This window comes from Urocampus carinirostris, chromosome 13 (assembly GCF_059441175.1).
Source record: "Urocampus carinirostris isolate Australia breed hairy pipefish chromosome 13, RoL_Ucar_1.0, whole genome shotgun sequence".
Classification (NCBI taxonomy): Eukaryota; Metazoa; Chordata; class Actinopteri; order Syngnathiformes; family Syngnathidae; genus Urocampus; species Urocampus carinirostris.
In genome coordinates this window covers 25,927,710-25,951,648 of record NC_142361.1, presented here as the reverse complement: position 1 = coordinate 25,951,648, position 23,939 = coordinate 25,927,710, and the positions used below count along the sequence as shown (strand labels likewise).

The following is a 23,939-nucleotide window of genomic DNA, read 5'->3' as shown; positions in this document are numbered from 1 at the left end:
TTTCCCCGGCTTCGACCCGTTTTAGATCCTGACAACGTCTACTCTTCCGTCCAGGCTTTTGACCTCTTTTTGCACCGACCACGTCTTTTCTCCTTTCCTGGCTTTCGACTTGTTTCCGATCTCGACCACGTTTTTGCTCTCCTTTCCTGGCTACTGACCCGTTTTTCCGTTCCCGACACAGCCATCGCTCGCCACGGAAGATCCAGTTCCGTGTTCAGAGCGACCTGCTTCCCGCGTCCGGCAATCACTGGATCGTGGGCGCAACCCTTTCTCTTTCTTCCAATAAAACTTGTGAGAAACACAATGCAAGTGGGTCCTGTCTCCGTTCTGGTCCTGACACTGGCGCTTCCAGTACAAGTCGAAATTGGAGTATTTTTCACCGAAATCCGAAACAACTGCTTCTGCATAATTCTTGTCTGTTTTAAAAAAATATAGAATCAAGAGGCAATGCCAGACAAATCATGCTAACAACAGAAAGCTAACTTGAAACAAAACAGAAGCTGTTTTAACGGCACAGCAGCCCTTTTTCACGAGACCCTGCGAGTCAAATGAAAATACTACAAAGGCGAGCTATAAGGTCGCTACGCTGATGGCCAAGTACTGCAAACCTTTCACAGAGGATGAATTTATTATAGTCTGTTCAAAGAATGCTAGGCTGAATAGTCGGCCCTCATAAATTTTCAGCTCACCTAAGCTGGCCCGCTTTCTGAAAAGTTTGGACACCCCTGTATTAAAATAACAAAATAGCATGGAGTAAATGCTACTTGTATCTAATATTTGTGTACATATTTAAATAAAACTCTAAATAATAATATACATGTAAACTTTATTTACCTTTTGTGTGACATGACATTAGCTGGTACAGTGGCGTAAGCAGGTGGATACAGAGTGTGTAGGGAAACGACAGATAAGAATTTTAACCGATTTTAATACTACTTGCAAGGATTTTCATGTCCTTCTGACTTATTTGCATCAATTACCCCCTTAATGTTATTAACGGTCCCAATGGTTGATAGTTATTACCGAGGGTAAAGATGTGTGTGCTTTCTTCACATTGCTTTATTTTCTCAAGCTTCATTTCCATGGTTATCATGTTTTTTTCTTCTCCCTCCATCATCACTGCAAGTCTTAGTCATAGCTTATAAACGCGGTACAAAAATAAACAAAACAGTATTGCGAAGAGAAAGGCATTGTGGAAAGTATTCCGCCAATTTTTTATCTGCAGTTTCATGATGACACCCACCAAGAGCAGACCAGCATCTTATATGACATCATGGAATAAAAAACAAGCATCCTCGTCAAATACCCGAAAACCACAAAGTTAACATTTTACAAGTCTTTGGGGAATACAGCAACAAGAAACAAACACAATTTTTTAATCCACATCTTGAAGTGAAAACATCATAAGGTGGGAACACCATATCCTGGGGTCAACTATTTAAGAAATTAAAGTAGAAACGACATGAAACTCCATAAAACTAATTTGGGCGGCTTGTCTTACAAACTATGATTACCGGAATATCTCCAGATCGGCCATAGCACAATTACACACACCTCTATTTAGCTACATTTTCATGGCTGTTTAAATGCACTGTGGAATAAATGTATATAAATGTTTCAGTAGGCCCATCATGTATTTATGTCTTGTTTGGATGAAAACACATCAAGGACAGCATGACTCCTTGCAAACAACTCTAAATAGCGTGCTTTATTTTGATACCGGTAAGAGCGACTGAGACATCAAAGTGAAATGCGGTGACATTGAGGCAGAAGTTCTACAAGAAATGAAGTTGCTCTTTGAAACAATGATGTAAAACGCTTCACTTACCGGAACAAGGAATTTTTTAATCTCCTCCAAAGCGTGGCTCATACGGGAATAGGCCTCGCCCGGCGGAGCAAAGACTTCAATTAAAACGTGAAGATCGTGGTTCAGATGTGCGTATTTGGCCTCTCTGCTGTTTCTTAATTCTTCTTCCTGTGGGTGAAGGAAAGTCAAGATAAGTGTCCGGTAAATCTGAAGTTTTATATATGAATTACATTCCGCTGAACAATGTTCATAGATTTAAATGCAGAAGAACCTTGGATACGGTATTCCAACTGTCACGATTCTGTCATTTGTATTTGCCCTCACCTGTGCTCACCCTTTCAGCCCCAGCTGCCACCCGTTTCCTAATTACCCCTCTCCCTATTCAAGCACTTCATTCTCGGTCACTCTTTGTCAGTCCGTCAGCGAACCTCCTCACATGCAACGAAAGCACTTTTTGACTTTGGCTCCCGCTTTGATTCAGACTTGTTCCTGCATCCTGCCTGATTCCGTCCCCTGTTTCCTGTATTGATCCCCTGTCCCTGGCTTCCCGATCACATCCGGTTACCTGAATTGCTTCCGATCCCCGACCACGCTTCGTTCTCCTGTCCTGGCTACCCGACTTTCTTCCGATCTCCGAACGCACTTTTTCCTCCTGTCTCGGCTACCCGACTTGCTTACAATCCACGACCACGTTTCGTTCTCCTGTCCCGGCTAACCGACTTTCCACCTGTCACCGGCCGCGAGGGCTTCCCGCTCCTCCTGTCCAGCGAGCCTTAGATCGCTATCTTTTCCTCTCGCCCTGAATTACCCGATCCCTCAATAAAGCATTGTGTGAAACGTTTCGCATTTGGATCCACTGCTTGTTCCAGTCGTGACACCAGCCTTACAACATTTTCACTTACAGGTTTGGAATAGAATGTTTTCAGCCAATTGTAGAGGAAATACCCCAAATTGACTCCACCTACTACTAATTGACAGGCACAGTAAGTGACCAGACTCTCTAGCTGTATAATAAAGATTTGAAACACCAAGGTGTTCAAATGAGGGGAAGGCCTTGCCAGCCTAGGCCGCCTGAGGACGATAGCGACCAACAAGGCTGGATGCCACCGCATCGTCTCCGCAGCCAGAAAACATGGAAACCTAGTCATGGTTCTCATGTTCCCCATCCCTCGGCTGAAGGATGCGACATAAGGGGATAAAGGGACTTTTCTGTGGAGGGTCGTTTTCCTTTACGCGATACGGTTTGTGTATTTTCTTAAGACGTTGCGAGACAGCAATATAATTCTGTATTTTTGTCCCGCATTTTTATTAGCCAAGACTAAGATTTCCAGTAATGATAAAGGGTGATGATCAAACCATGATAACCATTGAAATGAAGCTTGACATAATAAATCCATATAAAGAAAGCACACGCATCATTACCCTCGCTAATAAATATAGCCGTAACCAATCGACGATCTGGAAAATTATTAGCAATTCACTATCAGTCCCAAGGTTTGCAGTGATGCTAAAGAGAGAAGCAAAAACATGATAACTATGGAAACGAAGCTTGCAATTATCAAGAAATCTAAAGAGGGCACTTCTCTTCCTTTCTCTATAGCAGCAATACAGTCCACAAAACCTGAGGTAAATACGCATTTTCACATGTCGTTCACCCAAAAAAAAATTAAGAATAAAAACTAGCTGCTTAACAGTGTCCAAATTAGGTTTGGTAAAAAACGTCAACAAAAATATTGTATATTACTTCAGGAAAGTTTTCAAAAATATCTAGAAAGAAAACGGGGATCCATACAAAAAGTTAGTGATTTAATATTTAATTTATTCTAAATGTATTGTAATTTAAAGCGGGGCAAAACGGATCGGGTAACAGACCGGCAGAATGGGGCAGAGTCGGGTCTGGAAACAGGTTGGCAACGAGGATCAGGCAGAAAAAAGCGGGGCAGGAACAGAGTCTGACGTAAGAGCTTACAGAGCTGGGAGCAACGGTTCGCATAACGATCTAGTCAAGTCAAGTCATTTTTATTTGTATAGCCCTTAATCACAATTAGTCTCTAAGGGCTTCACAAGTTATTACATATAAGAAGATTAGGTTACTCGTATGCTATAGAGTAGAAGTGAGTTTTAAGCCTAGATTTAAACATTTCCACCGAGGTTGCAGATCGGATATCAGGGGGAAGAGCATTCCACAACACCGGTGCCCGGATGGAGAACGCTCTCGAACCAGCGGAACACTTCTTGGCTCTTGGGATCACCAGGAGACCGGCGCTCTCGGAACGAAGGCTTCGGGCCGGGACATAAGGGCAGATCAGATCTGAAAGATACGAGGGGGAAAGTCCATGTATGATTTTGTATAGTAGTAGGAGAACCTTAAAATCGCATCTTAGGCTAACAGGGAGCCAATGCAGGTTAGCCAAAATTGGGGTGATGTGATCATACTTTTTTGTCCTTGTTAAAAGCCTCGCTGCAGCATTTTGTACCAGCTGAAGACTCTTGAGTCTGGTCATCGGAAGACCGGAAAGTAGTGCATTACAGTAGTCGAGACGGGAGGTAACAAACGCATGAATTATGATTTCCGCATCCGACTGAGAAAGTATAGGACGAATTTTAGCAATGTTACGGAGATGGAAGAAAGCGGTTCTAGTAATTTTCTTCACATGTGTTTGAAAGGACAGATCAGGGTCGAAAATGACACCTAAATTTTTAAGTGAGTCACTCTGTGTGATGTGGCAATTGTCCAAGTTCACTGCGGTTTTAGAGAATAAGTCACGGGACTTAGAAGGACCAATTACTAACATTTCAGTCTTTTCAGGGTTAAGACGCAGGAAATTGAGTGACATCCACTCTTTTATCTCAGTGAGGCAGGCCTCCAAAGTTCCACAGTTTAGTGTGGTAGATTCCTCCATCGGGAGATAGAGTTGAGTGTCATCTGCGTAACAATGGAAACTGATGTTATACTTGCGAATAATATCACCTAGTGGAAGCATATAAATGCTGAAGAGAAGGGGGCCAAGCACTGAACCCTGCGGAACACCACAAGTTACACTAAATGGCTCAGATGTCAATTCGCCATATTTAACGCAGTGTGTCCTATCTGAGAGGTAAGATCTGAACCATAATAGGACGTTTCCTGAGAGACCAATCCATTTTTCCAACCGTTCTAGCAAGATAATATGGTCCACTGTGTCAAATGCAGCACTAATGTCCAGCAGCAGCAAAAGTGATGATGCGCCCGAGTCCATTGCCCGTAGGAGATCATTGGTTACCTTTATCAGAGCTGTCTCAGTAGAGTGGTTAGCCCTGAATCCTGATTGCATCGATTCAAAGAGATTGTTATCGGACATGAAATCATTCAGCTGCTGTGCCACTACTTTTTCAAGTATTTTAGAAAGAAACGGTAGGTTTGACACAGGTCTATAATTACATAAGTTTTCTGGATCTAGGTTGGGTCGTTTCAGTGTGGGTTTAATGACAGCGGACTTAAAAGCAGCTGGAACTACACCAGAGGCGAGTGATATGTTTAAAATATTTAGAACTGAAGGTGCAAGAACGCCAAAGAGACCTTTAATAAGTGAACCTGGAAGTGGGTCGAACTGGCAAGTCGTCGGTTTGGCAGTATTCACCATCTGTTTAAGATTTTCGAGTGACAGTTCACTAAAATGGGACCAAGTCCCTGGACAGCCACCATGTCGTGCATCTAGGGATTTGAGTGCTTTATTATGTGTTGAATTAATATTGTCTTTAGCAATTTCTTCCTGTATGCTCTGGATCTTCTTAGTAAAGAAGACCATTATGTCGTGAGCAGAATGGGTGGAGCTATCTGGGATAGTCTGTTGCCTTGTAAGTGATGCTACAGTGTCAAAAAGGGCCTTGGGATTGTTCTTTTGTGACGCAATCACTTTCGAAAGGTAGGCTGATTTTGCAGAGGCCAGGGCCGCTTTATACTTCAACAAACTATCACACCAGATTTGATGGAAAACTTCAAGCTTGGTAGCGCGCCATTTTCTTTCAGATTTCCTGCATTCTCGTTTAAGGGATCTAGTTTCATCATTAAACCAAGGTGTGCGTCTTTTAGGTCGTAATTTATGCCGGATGGGCGCAACTAAATCCAGGGCATTGGCCAGGGTAGCGTTAAATTCATTTAGGAGTGGTTCGATGGAGCCTATGTATGAAGGAAAGGACGCAACTGCTCCTGGAAGAATATCGGAGAGCTCAGAAACTGTGCCTGTGCTTATATTGCGTCCGGTGAATCCTTCTGTTTTTTTGGTACTACATTTAGCTAGCACCTCAAATGTAACTAAATAATGATCCGAGATAACTGTAGTACACGATAGCACCGCCATGTTTGAGGTTGAAACTCCTCGAGTCAGAACCAAGTCGAGCGTGTTTCCATCTTTATGGGTTGGCAAATCAACCAGTTGATTAAAACCAAAAGCATCAATTATAGACTGAAACGCAACAGTGAGTGAACTGAGTGGAGAGTTCATATGAATGTTAAAGTCCCCCATAATAATAATTTTGTCTGCGTAGGTTACTAGTTCAGACAGAAGTTCGGCGAATTCGTCAAGAAAGTTGTGTATGGTCCTGGTGCGCGATAGATAGTTATTACGTCAATTGACAATAGGGGGGACCGCATCACAAGAGCCTCAAACGTTTTGTAATTATTAGAGGTACGTGGATTAAATTTAAGCGATTTTTCAGAGATTAGCGCGACACCGCCACCCTTTTTCAACGTGCGTGCTATATGGCTGCTCTCGTAATCTGGGGGAGAAGCATAATTTAGAGCTAAATACTCATCCGGGCGTAACCACGTTTCACAGAGACCAATACAGTTAAGTTTATAATCACGAATAATATTATCTACAAGTAAAGCTTTAGGAGCGAGCGATCTAACATTCAAAAGACCAAATTTTAGCTTTGAATCATTTGATTTAGCTGTAGCCTTTGTAGAGATCGTCACGAGATGCCGGTTGTGTGCGTTGGGCTTCGGTTGTCGGTTTACTCGTAGAATCGACGAAGAAATGATGGTTGGATTAGACAGATCTTCATGTCGTTGCTCCATCAACTTCACACGCTTCCCTGCACGACATCCTCGCTTCTGTTTTCTATCTTTTCGCCGTCTTCGTCTCCGATTTTTCTTCTTTTTCTTCGGTGGAGCGGGAAAGCAGGGCGAACCCGAGTCCCTTTGGAGCTCATTTGGGATGTCGTGGGTGGTATAAAAAGTGCCCGAAAAGTCGAAATTTAGACACCCACCTAGTCGGATGAGCTCCTCCCGACTGTAAGTCTTATTGGCCACGCATGTATCCAAAAAGGAAAGCAGGAGGACAGTTGTAAGTAGTAGGATAACCGGGTAACAATCAGCCGCAACGTAAACACGCGCCGCCATGTTGGAAACCGGAAATCCACAGGGATCTCTTGGAAGTCGGGGGTTTAAAAGGAGTACATCTGCCAATCAGCTGTCCGGGTTATTGGCGCCAACTAAGCAGTCACAGGTGCTCTGAATTGGCAGGTTTGGATATTTGGTTATTGTTTTAAGACCACAATAGTTTTTCCCGCTTGTTTTTTCTTTTCTTTTTTGAGACGCCTACCTTGGTTATTGCTTCCCCACATTTGGGTCCACCTCTGGTATGTAACAAGAAATTTACAGTTAAATTTAAAAAAAAGACAGGCCGCTTTAAAGCACCCCGGGATTAAGGATTAACGAGAAAGCCGAGTCAGTTTAAACAACAAGAGAAGGAAAAAGATTTGAGGATAACGCTGAGTGGCTTTGCAGTTTTAAAGCGACACCCGGGGCATTATTCATTTAAAACCGCTTTTGTCATTCATAAACTTATGTCTTATTGATGATGTCACCGCCGTAGTAACTCGTTCTGTCGCTGTGCAAGTAAACAGACGGCGACCTCAGAGAACACTTTAGGTTTTGAGTGTCTTGCTCAAGGGCATAAACGCTGGGAGGCTTCTTCTGTGTTTTTAAGTTCGGATATTCTATTATTTGCATTGCCAGACAAGGACGTAAACCACTCAAAAATGTGTTATTATAATACATAGATACAGTAAATAGCAAAATATTGCTTGCCTGTGTTCATTTTCTTTATTTATTTGATTCACTCAGCACCCTGGCGAGTGAAATTAAAAAGAGTAAATAGGGAAGCCCAATGTTCTCTTCCATTGCTGTTAACATGTCAAGTCAAGTCATGTTTATTTTTGCTGCCCTTAATCACAAAGAGTCTCAAAGGGCTGCACAGACCACAGATTATTGCAAACCACATACTATTATGACACCATCCCCTGATCTAAAACCTACACGAGGGCAAGGAAAAACTCAAAAACCTCAACATGAGGAAAATGAAGAAACCTTGAGAAGCGACTGCTCATGAGGTAATCCCCCTTCCAGGATGACCAATGGCTGTTGCAATAATAAATAATACACAGATATTGTCAACATAAAATATAGGTTATTCAAATGCTGTAGAAGAGCAATGTGTTTTAAGCTTAGATTTAAACAGTTCCACTGAGGTTGCGGGTCGAATCTCAGGGGATAAGACCATTCCACTGCATCGGGGCCTGAATGGAGAACGCTCTCTAACCTGCGGATCTCTTCTTGGCTCTTGGGGTCACTAGTAGACCAGCATTTTCAGAGTGAAGGCTCCAGACCGGAACATAGGGGGAAATTTAATCTGAAAGATATGAGGGAGCAAGTCCATGCATGATTTTGTATAATACCAACAGAACCCTAAAATCACATCTTAAGCTAACAGGGAGCCAATTCAGGTTAGCTAAAATCGGGGTAATGTGATCAAACTTCCTTGTCTTAGTTAAAAGCCTCCCTGCAGCATTTTGTACCAGCTGAAGGCTCTTGATTTTGGACTTCGGAAGACCGGAGAGTAGTGCATTACAGTAATCGAGACGGGAGGTAACAAACGCATGAATTATAATCTCCGCATCCGACCGAGGCAGCATAGGGCGAATTTTAGCAATGTTGCGAAGATGGAAAAAAGCGGTTCATTTTGTCAATTACAGTTGATCAGGGTTTGAAAATAACCAATCACAGCTCACCTTTTTTTCTAAAAAATGTTTTTTAACTTTTTTGTTACTGATTAGCACAAAGTGCTACCAGTTTGTATATCCCAATCTCAAATTACAACGTGTTATTACTAAGTTGTTACCTTGTTATTATTATGTTATTATCAAGTTGTAATTATGAGAAATCAGGTTGTATCAGGCTCTGTCAACCTCTAAAAAATCTGCCTTGTATAAGGGCACTGAGTGATTTACCATCAATTTCGGACTTCAGAAACTCAACTTTGTACACGCTGCACCGGATTGTAAGCCACATGCTTAAACAGCCATAAAATTAACTCATTCCAATTATTTCCTATATAAAAAAAAATCAGTGGGGTAATTCGCAGTACAGAAACGTAACACATTGTGTCGCGATTACGACACTCATTTGTGGACTGTATCTGCAATTGTCAATCCTAATCATCTAGCACAGCAGTCAATATTAATTACATTTGCATTTACATATACGCAAGAGAAAGACAAAAGCCTTCTCAAAACAATACTCAATGTACTATACGGACTAAAAATCAGAAGACAGTACAATCATAGCAACCTTTACATATGTTGAGCCATGCGACTCTTGTTAAGCTCTCCCATCCCTTGCACGCATGACAAAGTGATAGAGAGGAAACCAAGTATTGCTACTTTTAAAACAAATAAGCCCCATGATGTTGTAAGCCTCAGTGTTTAGAATACAGAAATAAAGTAGCGGCTTGTAGTCTGGAATTTACGGTACATATATGAATTATTATTCAAAATGATTTTGGAAAAAAAACTGTGTATTTAAAGACAGGGATCTTGCTAGTTAGAAATCAAATTTCCTAGAAAATTGCTATGACTGCTGAGTTATTTTCAAAACTGGCATGTGGGCTACTCAGGTGTTCTTAGTGCGCTACCTGGTGCCCACTGGCACTGTGTCAGTGACCACTGATGTAAATTACCTGTGACAGCCAATGATAATTGCTCGACCAACCGTGGCATATATTCCCAGTATTTGCCAAGCATACAGGCAGTTCCAAAAGTCTTGAGCCCATTTTGAAATTAAATATCTTGGAAACTATCAAGGATATAAAAACCCAATGGTGTCATGATTACTGATGTGACTCACCTGTGCCCGCTCATTTGGCGCCAACCGAAGTGGGTTTTGATTGGCCCCCTGTCTGTATTTGAACCCAGTCCTGTCTGTCCCCTGTGGTAAGTCCATCTGTGAACCTCAGTTCATATTAGGCAAGCCTTTTTCGACGCTGACTCCCACCTGTCCCGTTTTTGCTCCAGTCTGTCTCCAGCTACGACCTGTTTTGCTCCTGACCACGTCTGCTCTCCCGTCCTGGCTTATGACCCTTTTTGTCCCCGACTACGTCTATTCTCCCGTTCTGGCTTACGACTCATTTCCGACCCCGACCAAACCTTGCTCTCCCAGTCCCAGCTACCGACCCGTTTTTCCGTCCCTGACACCGCCATCACTCGCTACGGAAGATCAACTTCCGTGTTCGGATCACAATCCGAGTAGTGACAGACTTGCGTCCCACGCCCAGCGAACATCGGATCGTGGGCCCAGCTTCCTCTTTTCTTAAATAAAACGTGTGAGAAACGTAACGCAATTGGGTCCTGTTTTCTGACAAATTGGTAAATTCCAAAATATGTGATCTCAATTTGTATGGAATGTTCAAAGATGCTTAATATGAGCACACTGGGTCACACTAAAAGAAATGGCATGGTGTGAGATATGGAGATCTGGATGGCCAGGACATGAGATTTTGATGATTCTGCCCATACTGTCCAATCCATCTGACTGGCAGTGTGGTGTTCAGAAACCGTCTAACACGGAGGCTCATGTGTGTTGGCGCCCCATCCTGTTGGAAGTCACCTGACTCTTTTTTACTCAACACAGTTTTTCAGCATTCTCACCATTGACCGTTGCTCTTTCAAAGAAGTATTGTTACGAGACAGATATCTTCGACATAGCACAAAACTTAAATAACTTTGTGGAATCTCTCTGATGCTCAAAAAATTCACGTTAGTCCCCAGGACCCCATATGCAGATGTCATGCTTGTTAACTTTGCCATTTCCATGGTAAGTAACCTCATCGCTAAAAACAAGCCGGTTGTCAAATCAGTGGTCGTCTATTTTCCATTGCATTGCATTCCAGAAACGTGCAATTAGAACCATACACAGGTTAGGATAACTAGATCATACTAATATTTTATTCCTGCGGTCCAAATTATTAAAATTGGTGATTTAGTAAAATTTTCACTGCACAACTGCTATTTAAGGTCAACAAAAAACATAGTGCCAGAAAACATCCATAAATGATTCATTCGGAAAGAGGGAAATTATAACTTAAGGGGCTGTAGGTGAGAACCACCAAAGGTGAGAACCACCAGGAAAAGTATGTGTGTTTCTGTGTGTGGAGTCAAACTCTGGAACAATTTACAAGACGAGCTCAAACAATGTCCACCTATTCATTTGTTCAAATTTAAATAGAAAAAAACATTACTGGCGGAACACAGAGATGAAAAAATTAGGCTATGAGTGATACGAGAGATTGGGAATAGTGCGTCTAAAACTATGGTTACCTTTGTTGTTATTGTTGCTATTCTTATATCATAACCGTTATTATTAATTTTATTACAATTGTTGTTATATCATGTGTGTATTTATTAGGGAAGATGAAGGGGTAGCAAATATAAGCATTTGCTTCTTACTACCCCTTTTCGAACATATGATGTAACATTATTTTGTTGTTGAGTCATTGTTTTTGTTCTGTTTTTATTTCAATGTTCGAATAAAGTTTTCATTCATTCATTCATTGCAATGCAAAAGTCATAACGAGCGGGTTTATCACTGTCATTCAACTGTCGGACTAACTGTAGCAGTTCCAACTTCTGAAGTTGAAGGGCGTCCCGTTCTTTTAGCTTAGAATAAGCATCCATTCGATATGAATATACCATCTCACAATGAACTTCCTGTCTGGCGGCTTCTTTAGGGATTTTATTCCGAATAAACGTTGTTCAATGGTCAGTGATTCAGTTTTTGCACATTCAAGCACAATAAATGCATTTTCTGGTTGAGTGAATGCCATTAATGGGTCTGAAAAGAAATAGAAAAATCAGTAGCCTTACAAACAACGTAATGTAATTAGCTTTAAAATGCCACAACTTTTTTCGTGGTGTAATTGTGGACTGTGCAGTCCTTTGAGGGCTATACAAATAAATGTGTCAGGACTAGACTTCAATCTTAAAACCATTCAGGTCACAAACCAGGTCAGGAAACAGGAATGAGAACCCAATCGCGTAACGTTACTCACATTTTATTGGGAAGAGGAGGAATGAGCGCCCACTCGATCCGGGGATCGATGGTCGCGGAGGTAGATTGAAATCAGAACTGAGGAGTGGTCAAAATCAAACAGGTCGGCCCAAAAATAAAACAGGATAAAAACTCAGGCAAAAACGGAGATTCACAGGACTTGGCATATCACAACTGAGTCTAACAGGAGTTTCGCAGACTCTCTGACACCAGGCGACTCACAAGACAGCGTTTAAGTAGTCTGGCAGCAATCTGTCAACACGTTTCAGCTGGTGTCAATCGGCGGAGCCAATCGGGCGCCGTGGCAACCGTGACTGAACCAGGCGCCACACGGCGGGGACCAATTGGGCACCATGGCAACCGTGACAATTCATAGTTAAGGAGCTATGGGGACTTCAAATGTGCCCACGACTTTTAGACCACCCTGTGTATAAATTATAGGTGGATTTTCAAAAGAATTTGAGGAAAATGGATCATGTATTTAAAGACACTGATCATGTGTCACAGATGGGCAGGGCAGGGCACCTGTATGATGCGCCAGGGGTAAACCAGTGAAAGCTGTCGGGCCCTGCTGTTGAACAGAAGAGTGTGTTGTGTTACCCTAACCCGAGTGACATGGCCGCTTTCTTGTGTCCCGTTTCATCTGGAGGGACGAAAGCATGACCAACTTAGGTGCCAAGGTGCCTAACTTGTTTGGGTGTTTGGGCATTTGGGTTGGCCATGGTCCAAAAACTTTTGTTTGTGTTTTTTGCTACTTTTTCCCTTTTATATTTTCTTTGTTTTTGTATGTGTTTATCTTGCTGTCGGTCACCCGCCTCGAGGGATATGACCAGGGTAGATAGATAAATAGATGGATAGATAGATAGATAGATAGCAGGGTTGGGTAGGGTTACTTTAACTGGATTACTTTCAATTACTTTTGGATTACTCCAATACCAAATATGCTAATAAAGACAAAATAAAATAAATATGAATAAAATGACTAAATTTTGTGCAGGCTTGGGGAGTAACGGAATACATGGAACGGCAAAAATGATGTTGGCAAGCTGTTTGGATTTATTTTCATTTAGTTTCTGTCGCATTTTATGTTTTTGCCGGCGATCAAAGAGATCAAAGCCAGCAAAGAAAGCTTACCACGTGTTGTGAGTCATGATTTTATTCATATTTAGTTTCTTTTGTCTTTTATTAGCATATTTGGTATTGGAGTAATCCAAAAGTAATTGAAAGTAATCCAGTTAAAGTAACCCTACCCAACCCTGATAGATAGATAGATAGGTAGGTAGGTAGGTAGGTAGGTAGGTAGTGTCATGTCCTGCATGGTCGCCATGACACCCAGCTGGTCCCGCCCCTTGACACCGGCTGACACAGATTGACTTAATTGCGTGTGGGATTCTTAAGGGCTCGTTTTGGGACCGCCCGTGGCCTTACCATTGTTTTGTTTGACTCGAGGAAAAACCTGTTCATGCCCGTTTGTTCTGAGTTACTGCCTTTCTTTCTTGAAGACCTGTTCGTGCCTGTTTGTTCTGAGTGATTGCCTGTAAGCCTGTTTTTTTTTGTCTTTGGTCCCTGCGTGTTGGACAATTTTTATTTTCTAAATAAAAGTAACAGATCGTAAACGCAAAATGAGTTCACACTTCCTGCTTCCTGGTCCGTTCCTTGACAGATAGGTAGGTAGGTAGGTAGGTAGGTAGGTAGGTAGGTAGGAAGGTAGGTAGGTAGGTAGGTAGGTAGGTAGGTAGGTAGGTAGGTAGGTAGGTAGGTAGGTAGGTAGGTAGGTAGATGGATCATGTCAATCATTTGTGAGGCCAGTTTGAACTCAAATTTCCTACAAAATCACAATGACTGAAGAGCTATTTTCAGAATTGCCCGCGGGCTCTCAAGTGTTGTAAGGGGCTACCTGGTGTCCACAGACACCACATCAGTGACCCCTGAAGTAGATTATTTATGACAACCTATGATAATTGCAATACCAACCGTGGCAAATATCCCCAGTGCTTGCCAAGCCAGGAAAACATTTCTCATTGCATGTTCTAAAGCCCCGCATCCATTATGTGAAATGTGCAGTGTTAATCCGGTTGATCTACAACAAGCCCAAGGTGCGATATCGACGCGCCCTCCAAATTGAGCTTTCACCCTGTTGCCCACCTGATGGAGCCAAGTGAGTCACCACTGAAAGAGATGGTAGATACAAGCACACAACACTATCTTTGCCGTTATGTGTCAGCTCCCAAAAAGGATGTCAGACTGTAGACAAAATCAATATCACACAGACGCATCGGAGACCAGAACATGTTCCTGCTCGTCTTTGGTAACAGGTACATCATCTTTTCCACAGTGACAAGAAAGTGGAGTTAAAATCTCCGCGGAGACTCTTCAATTACTCGAAACGTTACTTGTTAATTAACTGGGGAGGTTAAAGCTCAGGTGCATTGGAGCCGAAGATTGGTCAAAGCATGGGGCCAACCCCGCAGGGGTTTAACAATTTGATTGCAAACGTTCTCGACCTCCGACATCACTCTCTCTTTATTTTTGTAGTCGACTCATTAAGGAAAGAAAGAAAAAAACGACCTTGATAGATCAGACACTCCTGTGCCAAGGTCACTATAATAACACTGATAAAACTAAGTTTGAGAGTGGACTCTGAGCATCATATTTTGATAAAAAAAAGGACTTGGCTTTAAAACGTTGTATTTAGAATGTTTCTCCTTGTACTTAAGGGGACATTTTAATATTGTCTTTGACTGCTGTATATACGGGTAAGTATCTAGAAGGATATGCACACAGTGATCCCTCGATTTTCATCCATTTAGTCAATTTCCACAAAGCAGGAACCATCTACATTATGTATTTTATTGTGCAACAACTAATCTTTTTGCTTGTATGCATTACTGTGCAGTTTTCCCCATTGAAAGATTTTATACATTTGACTATAATGGATATTATAAAATTAACTACAAAATAAGTACATGTACTCAGTTTGATGCAGTAGAGAGATTCACTGACTGTTTTTCTTCAGGGTAAATTAGAAGGTTAGGCTGTCTGGAATGCAAGATGTCTTTCGATAACAGAATTCCTGTGATTGCTGACGAGGGAATTAGGCTTTGTTTTGATAAACGCTTGGCATTGCTTTGAGCTGATAAGCTTTCTTGTTGTGAGTCCTTTAGACATGGCGGCGTCTTTCGGCGAGGAGGCGGCGGCGCGCCCACGGGAGAAGGAGATAGCACCCCCAGAGGGGAAGTCAGCACGCCCATGGGAGGAATCAGCACGCCCCATGGGGGGTGGCCGATGCCCCGACGTGTCAAAAAGACGAAAGACGGGAGATGGAGAGAGACAGGAAGGGAGACAGATGGGAGCAGGGACGAAAAGATGGGAGGGTCGACAAGACTAACTAGACTAATTCGACAAAAATTTGTCAAAATTTGATGGAATTCACTTAAGAAAATAAATCTGCCCCTGTGTGAAAATGCCTGTTTCTTGTCAATATTTTTCCCTAAAATTAAGAAAACGAGCATGCATTGTTAGGAGAATAAAGTTTGTGTTTGATTAATGGAGTCAGATAACTAGTTCAAACAATTTGGTAAACGCTACATTTGTAATATAGTTTTTCCCTAACACAGTGCAGTTTTCCTCATTCGGGACATTTTTACGCTGCAAAGCACTGTGGGACTTGTAGTACAAAGACACATGATACATGCTGACTCGCTAAGAAAACCTCACCTATATTGCTTGATTCCTCAGGGACATTTCAATTTTATTTTCTGCCCCCACAGCGAAAATGTCACACTGGTATCTTTTTGTATATAGTGTAAGTCCAGGCTTCCAGCAAGCCACATACCAGTACAACGGGACGCAGCGATGGAGCAATCTTTTGGAGCGAGTAGCCAAAACAGCACAAAACTGTTAAGAACTGGAACAGGATCAGGACCCAAATGCGTGACGTTTCTCACAAAAACCTTTATTTTACAGGAAATGGGGAGTGATGCACGTTAGGCAGCGGTCTGCCGTGGAAAAACAGGAAGCCAGAGACCGACGAGATCGATACCAGTTGCAGATATCGAGCAGATATCGAGCAGATATCGGACAGATGGGGTCGATACCGGACTGGACGGGACAGAAAGGATTGATATTGAAACAGGATATCGAAATTAAACAGGACAAACTAGACTGGAACGAGAACTGGAGAGAATAAATGACAGGACAAAAATACCGTAAATTCCGGACTATAAGGCGCACCTGATTATAAGCCGCACCCACCGCATTTCGGGAGGAAAACCGACTTAGTACATACACAAGTCGCACCAGTATGTTAGTACATACACAAGCCGCACGCGCCCACTTTGAAAAATGGATGTTTTTAGAATGAACCATTCTGTTGATGTGGAGATTTTGTAGTATAAGTTTACTAATATATATTCTTTACCAGTTGTCCACTATCTAATATTGGTCAATTCATGATACATTTCAAAGTCAAGTCAAGGCCGAGACACTTGCTCCCAGTCTAGGAACTGAGACAAGGTCCTAGCCAGAGGGCCAAGAAATTATCAGTGCTTTTGCATTGTTCCTGGTGGTACTGCAATACCAGGCCGTTACGTAGAGTGAACAAAGCAAGCTACTTATCATTGGATGCAGACCTGCAGAGTCGGGGTACCCGTTGAAAGTAATCCAAGGGAAAAAAAGTGTATATTTCCAAAGGTAAGGGTGGGAAAAATATACATCCACTATTGTCTCCTGCATTTACAAACACTCACCTTTACCCGTCCCCAGTTCCCATCAGCCCACGTTTGCTCCGCCCCTTCTTTCTTATTCGCTCGTGAAAATCAGCATAAGTGTCTCAAATGAATACAAATAAATACATTACAAAAATATACAGTTGCAAATACATATTATACATGGTTACACATATTTACAAAGAAAGACGGTACACCGAGAGAGTTTTCAAAGCTTTAATAATAATAATAATATAACTTTCATCCCAAACCGTGCCTTTGAAAGTTACCAACACGCTATTATGAACACGCACGCAACTTACCTGACTAATCTGTTAAAGAAGCATACCTTAACTGTTTATTCACGGTATAAGTGTCCCGGCTCCTAGGCTTTGTAGCGTATTATGAACTGACCGGATAATGGATAATGAATAACGAAGATAGAACAATAACCCTTAAAAACCCCAAACCCCGGTATGCCATCCTAATCTTCCTTTCCATAACAGTCACTCTAAAAGTCGTCTCCTCGCCATCTGAATGGACCTTTGTCATATAGGCAGTTTTTACATAATCTAAGGAGTTGAAGTCTTCCTCGTCACAAGCGGCCGTTAGAAAATTTACATAAATAGGCCGCTTCACAGGATAAGCCGCAGGGCTGAACATTTTGGAAAAAAGTAGCGGCTTATAGTCCGAAATTTACGGTAGACGGGAACAAAACTAGTCACTAGTTACTTTTACCACAGTGTAACTCAGTAACTAACTCTTTTTGGAAAAAGTAGTGAGTAACTATAACTAATGACTTTTTGAAAGTAACGTGCCCAACACTGGTCATGAGTTGTTGTGTGGAAGATATGTCTTGAGCATTAAAAGCAATGAAACTATCGTACAACATGGAGTCGTGCTATGACGGCGTGCACGCTCAGCCAAGTTCAGCTCCAGGGGATGACTTGTCAGCACGATAAATGACTGGAGCGCGCTGCTTCATTATGTCGCGCTCACACACATGACAATTACACAATACGCTTTTAAATAATACATGTCCTCCCCCCGAGAAACCATCCGTTCCTCCAAGTCTTCGGATGTTGTTTCGGAAGTCGTACAGCAATGCAAATCCATTCATATTACCTTTGCTTTATCCCTCATGGAGCCTTTTCCGAGGATGGACATCTTGACTCCCGTTTCCTCTTGTAGCCTTTTCATGGAATTTCCCCGAGGCCCCAGCAGCTTTCCCACGAAATTAAACTACGACAGGAGAGAGAGAAAAAAAGCAAGGCGTCACAAGTAAGAAAATACAAATCGTGACACAAAGCGATGATTTACACGAGGGGACCGGCGCGAGCTGCCCCGTTTCTTGTGCTCGGAGGAAATGAAACGTGATCCATTTGGGGAAAAACGGCCAACCGCAGAGGGTGTTTACCGGCCATTAGTCATTTTTTTATCAATATAATCTCGGATACCTTTCACCATCCCTCATCTGAGAAAATATCGTGTAATACGGCTAGTAATAAATCAATATAATTGCGCTTTTTTCGTCACGCATTAAATGTGAGTGGACTCTCATCCGTGGTCCGGCATAACATCTCCTTCCTATCTTTGGCTTGAACTCTGCCCTCGCCGGTCATGTATCTTATTCTTGCGAGGTCGGAAAAAGAGGACGAAACATGGGATGAAACCAATAACATCACTGGGAATGTTCTAGAGGTCAGCGTTGAGATAAAGTCAGAAATAATGAGTTTCCTCCCTGTGGAAATTAAGCAATAGTATCCAGATGACAAACGATCAGATCCGAGCCTCGGGCTCTGACTATCGTTTCGTCTCCCTTGCACTGTTCAACCTCCCATGTCTTCGCATGGATAATAATGTCTTGGTTGTTAGCGCCCAATTTGTTTTTAAATCCGTAGGCTAAAATACTCACTAGAGATGCATCGGAATGGATATCTGGGTCCAAAAGGAAACACTAATAATGTGTAAACAATAAAAAGCAAAACAGGAATCAATTGCCAAAGGAAAAAAAGAGAATAATAATGGGTGGATAATTGTAAATACATTTATTATTCATTTACTCCAATGTTAGGATTAAAATTGGATTTAGAATCGTCTTAATTATACAGGGTTCCTACAGTCGAGTAAAATGTTTCCCTTGCTTCAAAGAGTGTTATCACCTTGTGAACCACTCAACCATTCACCTGAGAAGAGTAGCTGCTGCATTGTCATGTTTATTTTTCTCCAGTCTGTTGGATGTTCCTTGTTTTACGATGCTGTCCTCTTGCTATGTTAAACTCTCCTCCCCCATCCATCCTATGACTCAATTGTTTGTAATAAAATAAGGGAGCTGTTGCACTTCTAGTCAGGTGCGAATCAGGCTGAAAACTGAATCCATCTCCTCATGAGAATTAGTTAATGTCTTTTGTTTCTTGTTGTGTGTTTTATACAGAGATGTAAGGTAATAAACCTAAGATAAATACCCGACTGCAGATTTTAAATCATTTTATCAAATTCTCATCTAACAAAAAAAGGATTCAAGTGCTTTGAAAAAAAATCCAGTTTAACACCGAAGTGCAATAGATGAAGCAAAACTGCTGATGGATATAAAATGCAAGTAACTTAAGCTACTGTAAATTGTTATCTCTGTAGTGTGAGCATGTACACATCGGCCAAAATCTAGTTAAGGAAGCAATGGAGCACACAAAATTTTAAGAAAACGACTTATTGGTTAAAAAACTTGTAAGAGCTTCCGTTTTGACAGCGTCCTCTATTCTCCTTTTTGATGCGCAAAATGAAAAGTAAGCAGCACAGACATCTCATGAGTGATCGCGTAATATCACCGAATAGTTCTTTCTGAAGCCTTTCAACTTTTTCTGTCAGCCAAAACGGAAAATCCACTTTTAGTCATTGCCGGCAGAAGAATTTGCATTGTCGAAGATTCGATGCATTCCTAATGTTAGGTTTATCCCCCAAAAATATGACAAATGAAGTGCAGAATTAATTGAGAATAAAAATAAAAGTTTTTGCAGCCTTTAATATATTGCGAAATTTGGACTAGTGAGAGCATTTGACCTAACAAATTACTTTTACCAAAATTACTGTTGTTGTGGCTTGTACAAGTTTGAGACTACAGTATGGATGCTACCTCCTTGCTAATTAGTAAGACAGGGCTCAAATTTCACACGACAATGTACGTATTTCTGCCAAGTCAAGCCAAGTCATGTTTATTTGTGGCGGCCTTAATCACAAAGTGTCTCAAATGGCTCCACAGAGCACAAATTATTGCAAACCACAGACTATTATGACACCATCCCCCGATCTTAAACCTAAATGAGGGCAAGGAAAAACTCAAAAACCTCAACATGAGGAAAATGAAGAAACCTTGAGAAGGGACCACACATGAGGTAGTCCCCCTTCCAGGATGACCAGGTTGCAATGACCAATAATAAACAGATATTGTCAACATAAAATATAGGTTATTTACATGCTATAGAATAGAAATGTGTTTTAAGCCTTGATTTAAACTGCCCTGGAATCTGATTGGCTAGCTACTTCCCGGTTTGACCCGTGGCAATGACTTTCATTTTCAACAAATGAGCTGATTCGAAAAATCCTTTTTTGCAATTTAATCACAAAATATAAGACTTAAATTAAATCGCAGAACCAGGGGCTTAAGGAGTGTGGGGGGAGATCACCGCTGTTAAACTGAGGCTTAAAAGACAGTGAATGCACCTTGCACCTAACGTCGGTTAGTTTCTGCCTTTTAGCCTAGTTTAATTTTTTACCGCCTAGTTTAATTACTTAATACTTGCTTCATTATTTTCTTTATTTATTCCAGATTGTTTCATTTTTATTTGTTATGCATTCTTAAAGTTGCTGTCTGGAATTTGAAAACATTCTACTTAATGACTCAATCTTCTGACTTATATGATCATTGCAGCCTCTGTCAACCTGCTTGTGTGCTATTACATGCATTTACTAGATATGCTCGGATAAACTTGTTCCCAGGTTTTTGTTAGAGTAGCCTGAAAATGAAAAGGCCTGTTTCAAATACAGTCCAAATGCCAAGAAGCCAAACCCCAAAAAGATATTAAAAAAAAGTTTATTAGTACTTGAGGAATGAGCTGATTGAGGCTACTATCATGACTTTAAACCAGGCAGCAGCATCACCTTTAATTCCAGTAAATTAAGTTTAAGACCCCTGCTCTAAAGACTTGATATACAAGAGAGCAACCATAATTCTCATGAAAAAATATCTGAGTAAAAAATAAAGATTGGTACTAAAATCATGTCTGACATCAACTGTCACCGTATCATTAAAGGAAAAAAGCAGGAAAGTCTGTCACGAACCAGAAACAGACACAGGACCAAATAGCGCTTGTTTTCTCAGTTTTTAATCAATAAAGAGGGAGAGCAGGACTTGCTTCCACGATCCGATGGTTGACGGACAAGGGTAGCAGGAGACGCGGAGGTGGCACTTCCGTGTCGAGCGAGGATGGTCAAATATTGGCAGGAGATACAAGTCGTTAGCCGGGACTGGAGAGCAAGGGCCGTGTCAAGTTCGGAAACAAGGTCGGCAACAGGAGTCAGTTAGGTAAAGGGGCAAAACAGGTCGGATAACGGAAAGGCAGATCTGGGCAGAGTCAGGTCCAGAAACAGGTTGGCAACGGGTAGCAGCCAGAGAAAACAGAGCAGGAGAGCTTGCCGAGCTGGGAGCAATTGTTCGCATAACGATCTGACAGGGATCTCTTGAAAGCCGGGGGTTTAAAAGGAGTTCATCAGCCAATCAGCTCTCAGGGCTGTTGGCGCAAATGAAGCAGTCGCAGGTGCTCTGAATCGGCAATCATGACAATGTCGAAATGTGACAAAGCCCATAATATAAAACCCAATTGAAGCGGTGAATTGTTTCCAACTTTTAGCACAACTGTAAGCGTTCTAATTTACCATCGACTCGGCAACACCGTCGCATTTGACCTTCAAACATGTCCTCACGCCTGCACAGCTGAACAGGTGGTCTTCAGCCGGCCACCACTTCACGAGCCCAACCGAAACGATATTAACCTTCTCACAAAACAACCTTCCCCGCTGCGGCCGAGCCTCTAATAACTCCTGCGCCAGCTGCGTAACCGCCGCCACTCCACGCCGACGATCGTACGCTCGTCCCGTAAGCAGCAAAATAAAGGCGTCCCCCGCTGTCCTCGCTTGTCCCCTGATCAACGTAATTAAGGCACTTTTTGGATGCCTTTCTTCACGGGAGCGGGCTTCAGCTGGCAGGGAGCTGGACAGCAGATGGCCACGGCAGCCATGGTGGGGATATGCTTGCTGGGCGCTGGAAAGAGAGTGGCCTGTTTTCATTGAGTTTATGTCTGGAGCCATTCTGTAGCTCCACGGCGAGCAATTTAGGGCTTTGAGAAGAGGGCAGGTACCGCTGTTAAATGAGCTTTGAAATGATCCAATGTGCCTCCTGCTGTCCCAAACCCTCATAGTAAAAGAAAAACAAAAAAAAAAACACAGACAAATATTAAAGGGACAAATGCTTAGGAATGCTACAATTATGTACAGTATCACAGGGGTTACATCTCTAAACACCTCGTCATTGTCAAAATTGAATTGAATTGAATTGTCTTCATTTTCATTGTGTGTCATGATTACTGATTCAGGGCACCTGCGGCTGCCCCGTTGGCGCCAACAGCCATGGGACCTGATTGGCTGCTGGACTGTTTTTAAACTCCCGTCTCCCGAAAGGAGGCCGTCAGACCATCTGCGAACCTATGCACTCGGCTAGGCAAGCTTTGTACTCTCCTGCCCTGTTTTCCTGCCTTATACCTGTTGCCGACCTCTTTTCTGGACCCGTTTCTGTTTTGCTCCCCCGTCCTGGCCATCGACCTGTTTTCTCGCAGTCAACGACTATCCTCGCTCGTTCCTGCCATCAGCTACCCGTGACCGACGATCATCGGATCGTGGATGCAAGCACTGCTCTCTTTCTTAATAAAAACGGAGTAAAACGAACGCTATTGGGTCCTGTCTCCGTTCCTGGTTTGTGACATTGTGATCAACAATGTAAACTGCATGCGATGAGATTAGACATGGCACCCCGGGGTAAACATATAATCAGGGCTTGAAACAGAAAAAAAGATTGTCAGGATAAATAGTTAAACATATGTACAATGTAGTGCCAAGAGAAAGCCCATAATAATATTGCAGTAAGGGAATAGTGAATTGTAATAGTCGTACAATGAAAATTAGTAAATACAATCTTTTTTAGCAGCAACAGAAAAAAAATAAAAGACAAAGAGTCTTTTGTGATGTTGATGGCTCTGCCACAGTATCGCAAGCCAGCAATTTACTCCAGACTGGGCATAGAGCAGCCAACGATCTGTGCTGTTTTGATTAATCTCTGTATGTTCTATGCACGAAGTAAAAACCTTTATTTTTTACAAAAATTATCCATCCATCCACCCATCCATTATCTGCACCGCTTATCCTCAGTAGGGTCGCGGGGGAGCTGGGGCCCATCCCAGCTGTCCTCGGGCACTGGGCAGGGGACACCCTGAACTGTCGCAAAGCACAGAGAGACAGACGACTCACTCGCTCATTCACACTTAGGGACAATTTGGACCGGCCAATTAACCTGACATGCATGTTTTTGGAATGTGGGAGGAAACCGGAGTGCCCGGAGGAAACCCACGCAAGCACGGGGAGAACATGCAAACTCCGCACAGGAAGGTTGGAAGCTGGATTTGAACCTCTGACCTCAGAAATGTGCCGCACTCACGCTGCCGTGCTGCTACAAAAATTATTTACTCTAATAATCCCTCACTGTCTGAAGATAGCTGGGATGGGCTCCAGCACCCCGCGACCCTACTGAGGATAAGTGGTGTGGATAATGGATGGATGGAATCTATTATACTTAACATTGAAACCAAAAGAACAAAATCATTTATGCACACATACCATACATTTGGCAAGCTTGTTTTTTGTACGTTTATGTATTCAACTGCAACGTTATTGACGCACAGGTAGAAAATAAGCAGAGTGACTCTGTTAACTTTGTAGTTTAACACTCAAAATAAGG

The 23,939-nt window shown here is 42.2% G+C and overlaps 2 protein-coding genes across 4 annotated transcripts in view; one reads left to right on the top strand and one right to left on the bottom strand.

Annotated features, from left to right (window-relative positions):
- khdrbs2 (KH domain containing, RNA binding, signal transduction associated 2) overlaps nt 1-23,939 on the bottom strand; it is a 113,913-nt gene that overhangs the window by 56,139 nt on the left and 33,835 nt on the right. For all 3 annotated transcript variants that reach the window (XR_015852426.1, XM_088351141.1, XM_088351142.1), the window contains exons 3-4: nt 18,005-18,121; nt 1,829-1,975 (exon numbers count right to left, since the gene is read on the bottom strand). Coding sequence is in view for 2 of the 3 variants with exons in the window: in XM_088351141.1 (XP_088207267.1) it covers nt 1,829-1,975; nt 18,005-18,121 (264 nt within the window). In the remaining variant the exon portion in view is untranslated. The remainder of the gene's footprint in view (nt 1-1,828; nt 1,976-18,004; nt 18,122-23,939) is intronic.
- The window catches only part of LOC148354158 (isoaspartyl peptidase/L-asparaginase), a 53,574-nt gene continuing 47,780 nt past the window's right edge, over nt 18,146-23,939 (top strand). Inside the window, exon 1 of the mRNA XM_088351146.1 lies at nt 18,146-18,160. The gene's annotated coding sequence lies outside the window, so the exon portion shown is untranslated. The remainder of the gene's footprint in view (nt 18,161-23,939) is intronic.